This window comes from Plectropomus leopardus, chromosome 15 (assembly GCF_008729295.1).
Source record: "Plectropomus leopardus isolate mb chromosome 15, YSFRI_Pleo_2.0, whole genome shotgun sequence".
Taxonomy (NCBI): Eukaryota; Metazoa; Chordata; class Actinopteri; order Perciformes; family Serranidae; genus Plectropomus; species Plectropomus leopardus.
Genome location: NC_056477.1, coordinates 17,828,852 through 17,846,170, shown reverse-complemented (window position 1 = coordinate 17,846,170; position 17,319 = coordinate 17,828,852). Strand labels below are relative to the sequence as shown.

General features: G+C 38.9%; 1 protein-coding gene across 1 annotated transcript in view; it reads left to right on the top strand.

Annotated features, from left to right (window-relative positions):
- The window catches only part of eys (eyes shut homolog), a 194,179-nt gene that overhangs the window by 127,406 nt on the left and 49,454 nt on the right, over positions 1 to 17,319 (top strand). The window contains exon 40 of the mRNA XM_042502421.1: positions 10,722 to 10,872. Within this exon, the coding sequence (XP_042358355.1) occupies positions 10,722 to 10,872 (151 nt within the window). The remainder of the gene's footprint in view (positions 1 to 10,721; positions 10,873 to 17,319) is intronic.

Genomic DNA, 17,319 nt, shown 5'->3' with positions numbered 1-17,319 from the left:
TCCTTTCTATAAAAATGACTAATAAATCTACCCTCTACCTTCTAAATCTCCTGCCAAAGGGCCAATTAGGCACGAGAGGTTTCACGACAGTTTTATGAAAAAATAAATACAAGTTCAAACGGCGAGAACCCGACTCGATTCGACTCGATTCAAGCCTGAGGTAATAGCGAGAAATTACAGCCCGGCCCAGCCTGAATCCAGCAGGTCGGATCAGGTCAGGTCGGGCCCAGTTGGTTTCAGGCAGAAAATCAGAGCTCTAGTAAAGATTACTCAGTGGCTAAATCATCATTAGATTGATAGCCAGTGGGTTCCAAAATTGTGTGAACAATAACCGGCACATGGAAGTGGAAGTCTTGGTTTCAAAATCTCTTACCCCGGAAATCCGCTTCCCTCACAGGACCCCCTGAAACATTGGCTGTTTACTCTAGAGGCTAAGTCAGACTGTTAGCCAATGGATTGAGTGTTGTCATGCTTCTTATCAGTATATTATAGAGCTCGACCTCTTCTGTTCTGTCAGTCTGTGCTTTATTCACCAGCCTGTGATTATACTGAAAATATAATGCTGCTTCTGAGTAGCCAGCAGGATGTTTGGCAACAGGAAAAGGCAAGAAAAAAACAAGAAAACACTGACTGAGATCGGAATTGATGAGGTTCAGTAACATGTTGACAATGTAGAAGACGATTACACAAAAGATGAGCAAAAGAGTGGATTAAAGCTTAAAGAAAACACTGCCTGAGGTGTTTGTTCTGACCAGTCCAAAATGTTAATAATTAAACTAACCGGACTGACAAAAGGAAGTCACCTAGGGACACCAGCACCATGAGTCATCTATTGCTATTGCAGGTAATTGTGCGACACAAAGATGAATTCTGTGTTTCCGAGGCTACGGAGAAGAGGCAAGGAAGCTCTGAGGCTCAATTTTTGTTTCAATCTTGAGAGAATTTGACCAGTTTCTTTTCCTGACTGCCACTTAAGATTCATCGAGTCCGCTTATTTAGTTAAGGACATTCATAACATCCTTTTTTTTTTAAAAAAAAAAGTGCTTTCAACTACAACCAAAATGTTGTGAAAAAAACGGTAGAAGAGAAGTGAAGTATCCCATACTCTGGTGAAAGACAACAAATAGCCTTGGCTTTAATGGACAGCTTTGAGCCGTCTGTTTTGTTGTTTTGCTGGCGATGATCTGAGCTATAACCTAGAAGCGAACAAAGGAGTCCTCATAAGAAGGCGAGAGCTGGTTGGCCACGTGGAGAGCGTGGATTGGGCTGACCCCTTACATCAGCCCCAAGCTCTATGTTGTACATCTCCCTTCTGCCTGCTCTTTTGTTCCCACACCTGCACACACACATACACACTCTCTTTGTTACAGAAGGAGATTTGGATAGGTAGGCCCGACAGCCACTGAGTAGACCCTCTTAACAATAGAGCATTGTTTTGGGAGGAAAGGAGTCTGTGTTTTTTTATGGCATGAGCGCTGAGCCATGAGAACTCTGTTCCATTTATCCAGCTTTGTGTGTATTATACATCTGTTCATAGTATGTAGGATATATTAACCAGCACCAGCAATCTTTTGGGTGAATGCCTTGAGCTGCAGGTCCTCTAAAGACTTGAAAAAACATGCAACTGTGTGTCTCGGTGGACCGCATTTGCAGCTCCTCGTTCTAAAAACTGCAGCCAACCTGATCTTGTGGGGCTATCGGTGTCCCCACAGAAAGTCAGGTGCAAGTCCAACAGAAAGTGTAACAACCGTGCATTGTGTGGTGATCACAGGTGATTTATCCTCCACAAAGCGGGCACAGACATCACAACATTCATCTTGTTGGTGTAACCTAGATTAACCTCTTGTATGTGACATTTGCTGCAGTTACATGGACAGTATTTCTTCAGTTTGATAGAAATTATTCTGATTAGAGATTCCAACTTAGCTAAATAAATTGAGACAATAAGATGTGCGTTTACATGCCCCAAAGTATAAAAATATGACTTCTTTTTGATGTGGGTAAAGTGGTTCCATCTGCCAAAGTATAACAGAAGAAGTAGTTTTTCTTTCCAACCTAATTAAGAAAAATTAAATTCATTCAATGCATATATTATGGAAAGAGAAAAAGTGGTTCCGTCTGTTAATACAATTAAATAGTAACAAAAGTGTAACCTAGCGTGTTTTCTGTACCTACAAACCCAGAGAAGAGGAAAATTCAAAACAGATCTCTTCTTTGTCCAGTCTATGTCTCCTAACTGAGCTTAATTTAACAGCAGTATGAGAATAATATATGTCTCAGCCAGATCCCAATTCAAGATCTTAAAACGCTCTCTTTTGTCTCACACTGCACTGATATTTATTTGTCTCGAATAATCCACTCTTGAGAAAACAGTAAAACCCCCCCCCCAAAATTGATTGCCTCATAAAACAGCCGGTACAATTTCAATTTTTTGTCTCAGTGTTAACTTCAGTTCACACTGATTTATTACTGATGAGACAAAGAAAAGACTATTGCGACCAGCAGAATTTTCGGCTGAACACCTCACATGCAAAAAATCTGCACAGAAGATAGACAATTAGCTTTTGAGTAGCTTTACATTGCAGTAATTAGCAATGACTTAATGACTTTAAGCATTTACTTGGTACAAAGACATTCTGATTGGGCTGTTATTCTGATTATTAATGGATTTTAGGGTCCATGTCAAAAGTTTCCTGGCCTCTCGTTTAGAGTAACACTGATATAACTAATAACTGACAGCGTTCAGTGAAGCGGTATGCTCAGATCCAAGTCTAAAATGCCCTCTCAAAAATGTAAAACATGATCTTAATGACGCTGTGTTCAATTACAGAGAACTCTTTTTTTTAATAAAAATATATATAATATTTTCTCCAACAATTGATTTAAAATACAGGAAAAAAATTCTATCCAGTTTCCAGGTTAAATAGTGTTGAGCTATAGTGTGCAAAGATAATACATTTTTAACTTTCATCATAAAACAGTTTTGCATTCCTTGGAGTAATAATAGCTTGACTTTTCTCTCTGTGAGCCGACATTGGCCTCCCATGATGGCTGCTGAGTGCCTCAGTGTTTCACCAAAGACTTAAATCTTTGTATTTAAGGAGCTATTAATTAGCGAGCTCTCAGAACCTAATAGGACTGGTGCACTTGAAAGGTCAGTCAGCTAGGCCATAAACACATATAGGTAACTGTGCCATTAATTTTAAGACAAAAACACAAGATCCTGTCAGATACAGGTGCCCAATTAAAGTGATATGACATGTTCCCAATTAGGTGTCGGAGATCTGCAATATAAATTAAAAATATGAACATTTCTTTATTTAAATATGAGAAACTGCCTGTTACATGTGTGCGTTTGCACAAGGCTGATGATCATTTGTGGTAAATTCATTGGTTTAGAAAGTTTAGGAGACATTATTCAGGAAACACTTGAAACCATAAAATGATAGGTTTGAGAACAGAGCAGCAGAATAATTGCAAAGCAAAGATTTTCATACGCTACCCCATACTTGAATTAATGCTTGTTTTGGGATGTTTTTGGAAAAACAGCACATTACAGGAACAAAAGAAGGCAGCTGTAGGATACTGCGGTATATATTTCTCAGTCATGTTCTTCACCCAATGACACTTTAATTGAAGATGGCTTTTTACGTGCATTTATAAACTTAGAATTATGAACAAAGAAATTATGTTGATTATGATTATGATTATTGTTATTATTACTATTATTAAAACAGCAACAATAATAACTGAATTATTCTTCTTCTTATTATTATTACTATTGTTATTATTATTATTATTGTTGTTGTACTAAGTTTATTATTACTTTGGTATTCTGATATCCAATTTTCATTTTCATTTTGTAATTATTTTTTCACTATTGTTTTGTTCTTTTGCTACTTATACTGTCATAGCTGCTGCAACAATGTAAATTTCCCCACTGTGGGACGAATAAAGAATTATCTTATCTTATCTTAATAACAAAGAACTTTTCAGGTCTGTAATAATAAAGACATGGACATTAATTGTATATTTCTTCTATTAATTTGTATATTTAATATAATGCATTTATTTGGAATTATGAAAAACAAAAAGTAATCAGTGTGACATTTTCCCTGTATATGAAATTTTTATTTTGCATCTTAAAATGGAAAGAAAATGTAACTCATCAGGGAGAGATGAAGAGCATCTCAGTGGAGTTGGCTAGAAGAAGATCACATTGGAAAAATGCCTGAAGTTAGTCATCAGATATTATATGTGTCAAGTGAATTAGATTGTGCTTGATGTCAAGCTAGCAAAATCGCTTCACCTTCACATATTAGTTGCCTCATATCTACACTGCCAACAGTTATCTGGCTGCGGCTGATCATAAGTCACTGCTTGTCTTAGTCCGTATAGATTTAGTCGCTAGATTAGTTTGAATTGTAATGACTGCTTTGACAACATGATGCCCACTTCAATCACAGGATTGAATTTTAACACTTAAGTAAATAAGAAAACATATTCATACTTTTAGGTTGGTCAGTTTAATTAAATCTACTCTCTATTATATCTGTATTCCATAACCATATTTACCATATCTCACTGCCGCAGAATACAGAAGCCAAAAAGCAGACTATGTGCACCTCGTCATGAAATGAATGTTCAGAAAGCATATATAGAGGGCACAGTGCCTTTTATCTAGTAATGCTTCCCGGCTCATAGTGCACCATCTTTTTCACATCAGAGGATAGGAACTGAAAAGAAAACTCCAGAGATCAAACAGACAAAGTTAATCAGAAGAGAACCAAAAGACATGCATTGAGATGCGGAGAATCTCTTCGCCAGACCTGCTCCTTATTCTCCGCTCCCCTTTTTACACCTCTCCCTGAAGCAAACATGTAAGTCTCCCCCTGGACTTCAATTGTCAGATCGAGAAGAGAAAATACGGAGAGGTTGAGAGAGAGATGGAGAGAGAGAGCAGGAGAGAGAGCAGGAGAGAGAGCAGGTGACAGGCACTGACAAAAGGACGAACGCTCTGTTAGGCTCGGTGCAGGAGTAACAGGGCCATGGGGACAGCAGGGAACAATATCCTTACAGAGGAAAAATAGGAAAATAAAAGATGGGGCAACATTGACATCTATTGTAAATAATATTTGTCAACAAATGAGTTATGGCGCCATGTGGAAAGAAATGCTTTGAAAAGGAGACAAGGGCTTATTGTTGCAGTGGAAAGTTGTGTCAGTGGTTTTCGTTGTCTTTGCTGCTGCATTCATTAACTCTGAGTCTCTGCTGAATCTGGTACTTTAGAAATAATAATGATAAATGATTACGTGCCAGGCATAATTATGTTTTTCATTTCATTCAGCCACACAAACATGCTTTAGTTTTGAATACCAAATGTATAGAAAATGTTTATTAGTGTAAGCGTGATCTGCAGTTTAGTTTAACATTCTCTATGTTCGTGAAATAGTGTGCAATAATTAAAGGGGGCCTTCACTACACTGTGTAGGGCCTCAACAATGGCAGGCAACAGTGCTGACATAACTAACAGTAGTCCCTTTACATGGGAATGTCATGCTGTTATACACCCACGCTGTAAAAGGTGTGACTATGGAATGGGGGGACAGAGTTGCATCACCTTTAAACCGCTATTGGAGGAAGTAACACTGCCAAATAGTCTGTGTATAAAAAGGACAGCCAGCAGGACAGGACCATCAGCACCACAGGAAAAAGCAGCTGGTAGCAGTAAGCTCCCAACTCAAAGAAGAACAGCGCCCCTAAATGTCTGCAAATTAGGAAAACAGTGAGATTTGGGAGCTTGTTACCCTCCGAGCTGAGGACGAGATCAGTGGCTATGTAACAGAGAAGATGAATATTTGTTATTACCATGTTAATACCTTTGTTACTGTTAAAGAAGCATTTCTGACTTGTAAGTTATGTGTCACACTGGAGGCCAACGCTGTTGTTTTAAGCGTTGCGTCCATCACTTCCCTTTTGATTCAAAGATGACAGCATGCTGTCTAAAATCACACACTGGAAAGACTCAATGCCAGCATTGTTTTGTTCTTGTGAAATGCAAAGGTGGTATGAGTAACGGACTTAGTAGTGGCCCTACAGCGCAGTCTTTTTGTACAAGAAGGCTAGTGTTGACCGGGGGGAACAGAAGAGTGGGCACTTCCGCAATGATGCTGTGCGAATATCAGCGGTAACCACTGCTTGAGCGCAGTGCAAGTGGTGGCAATTAGCTGGCTAGAAGCACACACAGAAGTGGTATGACTTCATTATCGTGACATCACTCTATTATATCTTTACACAGCAAATAGTGGTTTGCAGTTATATTAATGTGTTCAATTTCTCAACCCTTAAAATAATTAAATAATTGATACAAAAAATATTTTTGGCCATTGTATGTTGACACCAGTAGGAAAATCTTAGATTAGGTCTCCCAGTTTTCAAGGTGACTTCATTTGCTGCCACTCTACTCCTACAAGCATCACAAACAACTTTGGAGAGACTCTGTCTGCTTGAGAGTCATAAGCCTTCTTTACTGAAAATAAGCATCAAATGAAAGCATTAAACATTGCCTCTTTGCTTGTTTGTTACCTCAAGTTGTATTTCAAGTTGTTCCTCCTCCCAGCCACAAGAAATGTATGCACTGCCAAAAAACAGTCCCTGACAGTCATAATATTTTTTGCAGTATAACACAACGTTTGATGCATGTTTCCATTACATTTTTAGGCTTTCCTGAAAAAGCTCCCCTTACATCTGAGATATAGTTTTAAAAAATCTCTCTCACTCACCACAAACAAAAACATTATTATGTTAAAAATAATAGTTTGAGGCAGGGAAGACAAGCTTGGAATATAAAGCCTTGTTTGCATCAATAAGCAGGAATCACTACAAACTAAATATTTGCTTGCAATAGAAGAACATGACAAATTTTCAGTAGCCCCTCCTTTTATCATGACAAGATACAGTATTCACCAAAAATAACTTGATAAGTTAGTGTTTACCTTGCAATGAAGTAAATGCAAATAATTACATATGTAACCTACAAGGTAAATATTGAGGTATCAAATAACAAATAAGTGAAAGAAAACTGCACAGCTTTATTGTTGTCCCTTCAATGGAAGATAAAATGCAGTGCACTCTTCTGCTGTTCTCTGGAGCTCTGTTCCTCTGCCAATGCAGTTTACCACAGAAATCAGGACATTTGGTGATAGTTTTGCACTGGACAGCATTTTATTCAGAGCCATTTCCACTATTCTGTCCTATTCATTATGTATGTGAATATAAAGAACAAAACACCTCTAAGTATAATGCAGTGGAACACCAGATACCTTTAACTACGACCTCAGCAGTTTATACAATGTCAACAAAAACTTAGCACTATAACATCTGTCAAGTTAGAATTCATCACAGGGCTGTGTATTCATTTGATTTGATTGTACATATGTATAAGTAAATTTCCAGTAGCATATCCTTTAGACACGAGGCAAAAAAACACATTAAAAGTGTAAATATGGAGCAGCCATGCAGTGTTTTGCAGACAAAGGGTTAGGAAGCAAATGCAGAAATCTTAGGACTGGTGACATGTGATCATATTTTCTCTTTCTTCTAAATACAGCCCAGCATTTTAAATAAGTCGAAATCAGCCTGCTGTCTCTTTAGGCAGAGCAATGGAAATAGTTGAGTGATGAGAGATAAACTGTCACTTCTGGGGTTTTTTTGGGGGGTTTTTTTAAATAGTGTTTTAATGTAATGTTTTAGCAGATTTGATAGTGTTTCAAACATGACTTGGCGTTACATCCAGGTTCTTGACCTGTGTTTCCTGTCGCTGAGGTTTTGCACAAACAACATGTATCTCTGTGTACTTATTCAGTGGCATGGACATGTTAAAACATCTATTTTTATGTTTTTAAAAGACAAGAATATAAATAACTAGTGTCAATAAGCTAACTATGATAATAAACATGACACTGGATCATATGGCCTGAAGGCAGCTTTGGGCCAACTGAACAGCATGGGACCAAGAATTGATCCCTGGGGAACCTCAAATACAAAGACAACATTGATAGACCTAAAATAACTCAATGACAGCAGGAGGGTTTTCCTGTCAAATTGGATATAATTTAACTAAATGCTGCTGGCAAATAAAAACATTTTAAAAAATAATTTCCTCTCCAGTGGTTATTGCTATGGGTCCTGTCTTTGTTTCTGCTGCTGCTACTTTGTTAGGGAGTAGAAGTCCCTCTCCTCTACAGAACAAGCATGAGGAAACAGTGGATTATTTGAATGAGATATTCCTGCTGTGGTCCATTCGGCAACAGCAGTTAGTAATGTGGCACTGTTAAGTGCATCCCTGTTGAGTCCTATGACAGGGAAGACCTCCAAGTCGACTTAGAAAATGCATTATCAGAGTGCAGCATATTAAGCTAAGCATAGCCTCCCTCCAACAAAGAGATGGGGATTTTCTGGATGACCTTCTTATCCTGGAGGAATTGTTGAGAGCTTTCATATCAGTTACCATGCAGCATTGAAACAACAAGCTCAGCTTTTGCAACACTTTCCTGTGGTGTCCAAATCCTCCACCCATGCCATGCCATTACTTCAAAGATTTGGCACACACATTGTGAAGCGTCAAGTCTGCAGTCCACACACCTCTGTCCAAGTCCTAGCCCAGTGAGCTACACCATCCTACCCTTCTTATAGAGCCCTGCCTCAATATTTATTGTCATTGTGAAATCCAAAGGGTCAACCATGCAAGCGTGCTCCTACTCAGTCGCTCCCTCTGGATTTTTGGCTCCCTGTCACTCTTCCTTATCCAGCTGTGGATATGTCTTGTTGAATACAATGAGGCACTTAAGGTCTCTCTCACAGTGTAGTGTTCCTGGTCTGTCCTCTGCTCCACAACCTTGTCTTCCCTGACTGTGGCACAAGAGTGGCAGGCTCTCTTTCTATCTCCCTTACAGAGCTGCATTCTTACATGGCCTGTCCTCCTCTCATGTCTTCATAGACAGCAGTGCAGGGCCTGAGTGCACCCTTTCTCCACCTCCCCACACAAAGACCCTCGCAGCCTGTGTGGGAGGATTAATGCTGCCATTGTCTGTCGCTCCCCCACTGCACTGTCTCACTTGCAAAACACTAAGCAGAAACCCCCCACTGTGGTCCTGGAGTTTAAAGTGGCGTATCTAATAATGACATCCTGTCTCACAACCTAACAAAAACAGCTTCTGGCCTTTACCTTCCTGTTTTAAAAACAAAGACTGTTTGGAACATGGAGGAGTTGTTTCCCTTCTGATTTATCCCAACCACTAAATAGACGAGGTGGGAGTGGAGTGGGAATAGAGATGAAGGGGTTGTAATCATTCTTGATGATGTGTGTTGTGTCTTTTTGGAACCACAGCAGTGGCTCTACCATTGGTTTCATGGGAACCTGAGCTGCGGTTGGACCTGCAGCATCACAGACAGCACCTGATGACCATTCTCCTGGTAGCCAGGTGGGATCAGCTTAGTCCTGGTGCATTGTACCTTGAACCATCATCACAGGTGGACAGTGCTTGATCAAACAGAGATAGAGTCTTTGATTCTGAGAGGACCAGCTTGTTGCATCAAGGACTGACACCGGTGTCCAAAGTGTGCTTTGTGGTCCATCAATTTGGGGCCATAGGTAGGAGGAGGAGCTCAGTGTTTACTTTCTTACTGGTTCTACAAGATCTAGTCTGGCCCACTGGATGTTGACTGTGGCTGTGGCCTGCCATTGGCTGGCTATTTAGACAGCCTTTCTCTCTCAATCTTTGTGTTACCTTTTTCAAAATCCCCATTGCTACAGGAAACAGTAACAGCAGCCTCCAGGCTAACAACCACATGCTGAAAATGGCAATTCTGCCAAAGTTTTGGATAGTATAATAAACCATGCCTGCTTTGTTCTCTGGTAAATTGTCTTAAAGATATAAGAAGGAATAAAATGACTTGTGAATGTGCCTCAGAGAAGGCCAGACTCTGTCTCACAGGACGCTTATGCTTGATGTTGATCCATTTTCTGACACAACCATTCGGATTTTATTTGCCCAATCTTTTTTCCTTAGCAGCGGTATGCACCAGTGACACTCACATCACAGGTGTACCATTCTGATCCGCAGACAGAGCATGTCCTTTTAGCCATAGATCCTTTGGATTTCATCAGGTCTGGGCAGATCTCTGTCATCAATTATTCTCAGAGACTCATTGGCATGTTATGTGGCGCACACAACCATGTGAACTAGACTTTTAGCAAACTCCTGTCTGAACAAAGGAAAAACAATCGGCTAGGCAATTGTATGTGTTCGTAGCCAGGAATCTCCCCTCTGGTTTCCATTTGCTGGGTATTGATAATCACAAGCATGACCTTGTGGTCAACACAATGACATTTATCAGGTTCTACTAGTGGGGTATGTCTAACAACTGCACCTCTGTTTGCTGCTTAGCAGGAGAAATGGATTGGGATTGACTCTGAGCACGATATAATGACTTATCACAGTGCTCATGTCAACCATTTTCTCTTTCTAACCATGTCTCCATCATCTGCTTGTTAAAACATTTTGATTTCATTACACACACAATCCAAGGGGACTCATTGTTTGTATTCAGTGTCTTGAGAACTTAAAGTAATGTCATAAATAATGCATCTTACATAATGTATTGAATTGGCAATACAGAAAAAGAGACACTTAATTTAACAAATTCTCTTACCATTTCAGCTCAGGAGCAGAACTTTGGGGATCAGTTCCTCCATGTGTTCCTTCAAGATGGGAGCCCTATTGCTCAGCTTGGGTGTGGTGGCAGTCATGTTTTGAATGCAGCAGCAGGTCAGCTCATCAATAACAACAGATGGATGTCTATCACAATCAGGTATAGTATATCTCTCTCCTGCTTTCATCTCTATTCCCTGATATTGTATTGGCAAAAGTCATTGTCACTGTCTTGCCTTTTTGTAATCAGCAGTGAACATTTTATTAGCTGTGATTTTAAAGACAAGACTATCAGCCTTGGCCACGTAAATCACGATGTGTTTGTGTAGGATGTGCAGAAGTATCCAGTGTAAATACAGTAATCATCACTGTTGAGAAGGCACCAAGGGCAGATATCAAAACCAGAAAGATTTTTTTGCTTTAATTCCCTCCACTGCCACTGCTATTATAAAGTAACTAAATCACTTAATTCAGGTGTGAAAAGCCTTAGAAGTGGCTGTGCTCTCAACTCTTATTATGTTCAATTTGATTTTTACACAAAGTTGCATGGAATGGTCTGTTTGACAGTGTTGTACTCAAGATCAGTCTTGGTCTCAAGACCACTTTTGAAGGTCTCCTCTTGGAAATCGATAGCATTTTTTCTCAGCTTTTCTCTGTCTCAGACAAAGAGGACTCTGGATATTATATCAAGATTGGTCAAAACAAGCTGTAGGATAACACTAAATTGCCTGTGCAAAAAGGGGTATTGAATAAAGATTGTTTTGTAGATTTCAGCTTGTAGGTGCTTATAGACTACAGAGGACAATTCCCATAGATAAAATTCACCTTTGCACTGCCTTTTGATTTGATCTCATTTTTTAAAAGACATTTCTCATGGTATACTTATACATACACACATTTATATATTGAATATGGCAATGAAAAGGAATCTACATTTGTTTCTGTGGATGTTTATTATGGGAATGTGAATCTTGTAAATCATTTTGAAGCTTGCTTATTGTTTGTTTCACATTTTATCTTAAGTGTGGGACTTTGACTGGTCAAGTCTTGACTCGTTCTCACTCTGCCCTGGTCTGGGTCTTGAGTCGTTGTCGCTCTGACTTGGTTTTGGTCTTGACTTGGTCTCAACCCCTCTGTCTTGGTCTTGTCACATTCTTCATACACTCTGCTCTTGGTCATGACTTGTTCTCGATTTAGGTCTCCTTGCCTACATTGCTCTTTGATAAAACCCTGTGAAGCCTTTTCTGACCAGTGTTAATCAGATAATTGATTTTACAGTAATACAGAGGTGCTATGAAAGCTCACTACATGAGACATTTCCAAACTTTAATGCCCTGGATCTTTGTACAGCTCTGGAGCAGTGCACTCTCTGACAAGTGTCAAAATGTCAAAGTCACAGAAACAAAGAAAATTGTCTAGTGTATTGGCAGTGTTAAACAGCCAACAGTCTCTTTCAGAAAATCATAGATGGGAATTGCAATCAAATCAAGTTTCCGGAAACTTCAATGAGTAATTTTCTTAACTAGGTAAGAACAGCTATTATTTAATGTATGTCAGGCTGTGGATATATTTTACACTTAACTATTTTAAGTGTAGTTTTATTGTTTTGACAGTCTAAAAAGGGCCAAATAACTTTTGCCATCCATGGCATCTTGTAGATTACTTGCAAAAAGTGCACAAACAGATTTAAGATTGTTTTCTATATTCAGTCTGCTGAGAAAATTGGCCTTTTTTTTGGCTGTGGGCGTTTACCCATAAGTGGCTGAGACCCCCTAATCTTGACTGCATGGAGAAGACAAACCTTACAGGCTCTGAATGTCCCAGTCACTTTCTTATACTTATTTAGAAATGTTTATGACCCATGTGTTGCACTGCACATAGTGAAATACTTCTCAACTTAAAAAAAAAATAAATAAATAAATAAAAAACTTGCATTGTTCAAGCCAAGTTCAATGACCCATTGGTCGATCCATGAAACTGCATGTCTCTCCAGAATGTTAAAAAATTAAATGTCTAAAGTGGAGTGCACACATAACAATATTTAAATGTTAGATTACACTTAGCAGCACAATTATATTCATAAACAGTATCATTAAAAAAATTAAAGTACATTTAAATTGGCTTAAACAATGACAAGCATAATAAAATATTTAGATTTCAGAATGAAGTTGATTCTTGTATTGAATTATCCCGTCACTGAGAGTAATGTTACATTTTGTTTGTCAAAGCTTTCTGTCAAAATTGTGTCAATGTCTAAATTAATATGCCCAGCTAAAACAATCATATATTTTGTATATAAAACATCTGATCCAGGCTGAGCTCAGACATACATCTAACAAGTTGTTCCCTCACAACAAACCTTTAGACTGAATGCACAACATGATACAAACACAAAGAAATAACTCAGCATGTAAATGCTTTTATGTTGAGCCCCATGAACATTGTGTACAGTGCATGAACTGAATAACACAGCTGGAGTCAGATGGTTGTAGCTTAGACAGCTGACAATGTAATAATAAAAAAGCAATTACGTCTGCCAACTTCCCACACTTGTCACTAGTTTTAGCAAATTTCTTTTAGACACCACCCCAGGTGAAATGATTTCTTAAATGCCACAAGCAGCAAATGTTGCTTCTCTTTTGGATTATCAGGAAAAAACAGTTGACTCCTGAGCATTTGGCAACAGATTTGGTACCAAATGTTAAACCTGATCCACATGCATTCACACTACTTGCTCGTCTCATCCAAATAGGTCTGATCACAATGCTTCCCCATGCACAGCTGATCTTCTGTCTACGTAGTGCACACACAGGCTTACCGCTCAGGCACTGAGGGGCAGGCGCAGCCAGTGGGAGAAATGAGAGAGAGGGCCTGCTGCTGAGCTCTTCCTCTATTTATTCTTGATCGGTTCAGCAATTTTATTCATATGCAAATGAGCGCATGACATCATCCAGTCCTGTTTGAGCAGTGAATACCTTCATTCCTCGGATGATGGTTGGCAACACTGAATACAGCTGCTCAAACTTTCTGTCAGCAGCTATGCATTGCAGGGCAAGGCAGTGGTCGTGGAGGAAAATTTTCCACCTTTTATGTGAACTTTCAATCAGTGCTGGTGGTAATGGTAGACAACTGAAGCAATGAAATTCTTAGTGTGTGCTATATTGACCAAAAGAGCTGAATTTTCCTGTTCACAGAGCCATGTTAGCAGTACCTACGTATATGTACCGTGATTCACTGTGCACAATTGCCTTGCCCATAGTTAATACCAGCCTACTAAGGCTGCACAGTATGCAAAAATAATTGTGATTATTTTGACAGATTGTAATCTGAGTTGCTTTTTCAGTGGGAAAGATAATTTTGTATTTCATTTCCTTTGAAAAAAATATGAAAATGATGATGATGGGATTTTTGCTGGAGACTGTACCAAACAAGCTTGTTTAGTTGCAAATATGATCTGTAGGCTGGGGCATCTCTGGTGCACCACACGCTTCATTAATAGTGGTATGTTGTGCCAGAAATTACCTTTTAAAGAAAAAATTATAGCTCCTGTGATTTGGATATTGCACTTGGCCATATTGCAGTAGATTATATTTCAATTGATTGTGCGGCCCTTTAGCCTACTAGCCTATAGTTATTACTTTTTTGGCCAAAACATAGTGTTAGGTGGCAAAAATACTCACTCAATCAACACCTGTCCTCTTGGCCCTGCTGGTCTTGATTGTGTTTTGTCTTTCTCAAGGGGTTATTTCTGGGTTTGAAAAGTAAAGCCAATGCCAGAGCACCTTAAACCTGCATTCTTTTTAATGGCCAGCAGGGGGCGACTCCACTGGCTGCAAAAATAAGTCTAATTGTATCCAAGTCTATATGCAAAAAAAAGACCCTACATCTCACTTGATTCATTACCTCAGTAAACATTTTCCTAATAAGTTTATGGTCTCAATCGCTAGTTTCAGGTCTTCTTACATACAGCTTGATGTTCATTGTGTAAATTATGGTCCCATTTAGAGTAAAATAGGCCATAAAGCAGGGTATGTTTGATGGTGTGGTTACTTTGTGTTGGACAAGTCACTAACATGGCGGTGTTCTCGTGTTCTCAGTCAGATCCACCTATCTCCTCCACAGCTCCACTGTCTTGTCTTAAAATGGCCACCTGTGGCTCCAAAAAGCCAAGAAGGTAATCTCAGTCTTGGAACTTCAAAATTGTAGTCCATAAACCAATGGGTGACATCACAATGGCTAAATTCACATCATTAATACAGTCTTCACATTATCATAAGCATTCTGAGTAAGGTCTCCAGCACATTGTCGTCTAAGTGAGGAGAAAAACTTTCATACAAAGTAACCCACACACAGGCTCTCTTTGGGTTGGCTTTGGCGATGGCGTCCAATAAATACTGCCCATGCTTCTTTTTGCATGGAGGGCAAATAAGCAAAAGCACTACCATTCACTGCCTGCTCTCGACAGCCAGTTATATCCTCTTGCACGGCAGCTACAGCCTCAGTTTCTCTGCGCTGCGTTTGTTTAGCCGTAGGGTTATACTCTGACGCAGATAAATATGGCTGAATATCCACGGCAGCCAAAATACTGTAAAATGTATCCTCCTCTATAATATGTTTTGCACTCATATTTAGGGATGCCATTTTTGTTGTCGGAAACAAAGATGGTTTTCTATACAAGTGAAGAGAACAAGGACGTTCTGTTTGAGCGGCGTCTAGGGCACTCCTCTTGGCTATCCCGAGGTGAAATTCAGCCTGTAGTTCTTCTTGTATCCAACTATCACTGTCAAGTGACTGCATTAAATGAAGAAAGAACATCGTAAACTCAGCTTTCTTGATCAACATAGCCGGCATTGAGAAGTTTACTGTTTCAATCCACCACATTTTCCATCAACACTAAGTGGAAAATCTACATAAAAATGCCGAATTTTTTTTTCTTTAACTGTAAATAATCCAAGCTCCAGTAACTAAGCAGGAAAATCCAAACTACCTAATGTCACTGTAACACAGACTCCACTACCTCTTTATTCTAATTCCTCCCTTTTCCAGCACTCACACACTCTTCTTTTCAACCCACCAATCTTATTGTCATCTCGGCACTGTTCTGATGACACACAGAACTGCAGAAAAGAAAACATTTGCCTTTTGCTTTCATTTTTGCACTGATGCAGTACTGTTTAGTTGAAGAGGTGCTATGACACCTTCGTTCAACATACAATGCCGTAGTATGAAAACAGGCACTTTGCTTTTTTAATATATTTTCATGCTGGGCTTTTAAGCACTGTAGTTTTGATAATAATATATTTGTTTGTGACAAAACAGCACATAAAACGGCATGGTTGGTTTATTTAAATGACATCAAAAGCCCTTAAGTGGGTGTTGCTGCTGCTCAAATGTTTTAGCTCCCCAGTGTTCCCTCTCCATTATCAACACGACTCAGGTAAAATATGTCAAGAGAATTAAAATATACATATATACGTATATTCCAAAAGTTAGCATTAAAGGTCCCATATTATGCTAATTTTCAGGTTCATTCTTTCATTTTGGGTTTCTACTAGAACATGTTTAAGTGCTTTAATGTCCAAAAAACACTTTATTTTTCTCATACTGTCTGCCTGAATATACCTGTAATCACCCTCCATCTGAAATGCTCCATTTTAACGCTGTCTCTTTAAGATCCTCCTGAATAAGCATAGTCTGCTTGATCAGTCAGTGCTTCTGGGTTTTCCACATCTGCGTCTTTGGCATTACAGCCAAGAATGACCTTAACGACACTGTAGCGGCAGTTTCTAACTTTATGTGGTATAGTTGTGAAATCACAACATCAGACAGACAGACATCAGTCTTGACAGTTCATTTAATGGCACAGTCTCTAAACACTGACTCTGCATTTCTCCAAAGATTCAGTATTTTGATACTTTTACAGTATTTGTATAGTACCTATATCTGCTTTAAAATTTAAAAAAACATACAAATCTGACTTTTACTGTATGGGACCTTTAAATGCTGTGATTGTTTTTTTTACCCAGACCTATTTGCAATTCTCTGTGAGCCACAGAGGAGCGCTGTTCAACAGTCTTACAGTGCTCCATCTAGCTAATCATCCCCAACAAAGGGATGAAAGACATTGTGAATATTTAATCAAGAGTTTATCAGCCTGTTCTGACAGTAAACATAATTGAATGAATCACATTTTCCTTTTGTAGAGCGCGATTGACTAAAATGATCAGAACAATCCAAACAGGCTGCCATATACATGAAACATACTGGGAGAGACCCTTTGTTTAAAATGAGTGCAGAAGACTTTGCATTTAATTTACATTCACTGTATAATCTATCTAAAACTGCAGTCTGTGTAGAAACAGCAGGTTTGGTTTGAAGGAAGTTGGATATTATAGCTGCTATTTATTCAAGCGCTCTATCAATAGTTATGCAAATGTTCTGAATGTAATGGTGTTATGGTGCATTGTGTTTCCAGTGAAAGAATGCATAATGGACAGGTTGATTGATAGTAGATGTAAAAGACTTCTATTTTTTCTGTTTCACTTTTTTACAATAAAATCTACAACCCATTTGTAGCACTAGCAATATAGACTGCAAAGTTAGCAAG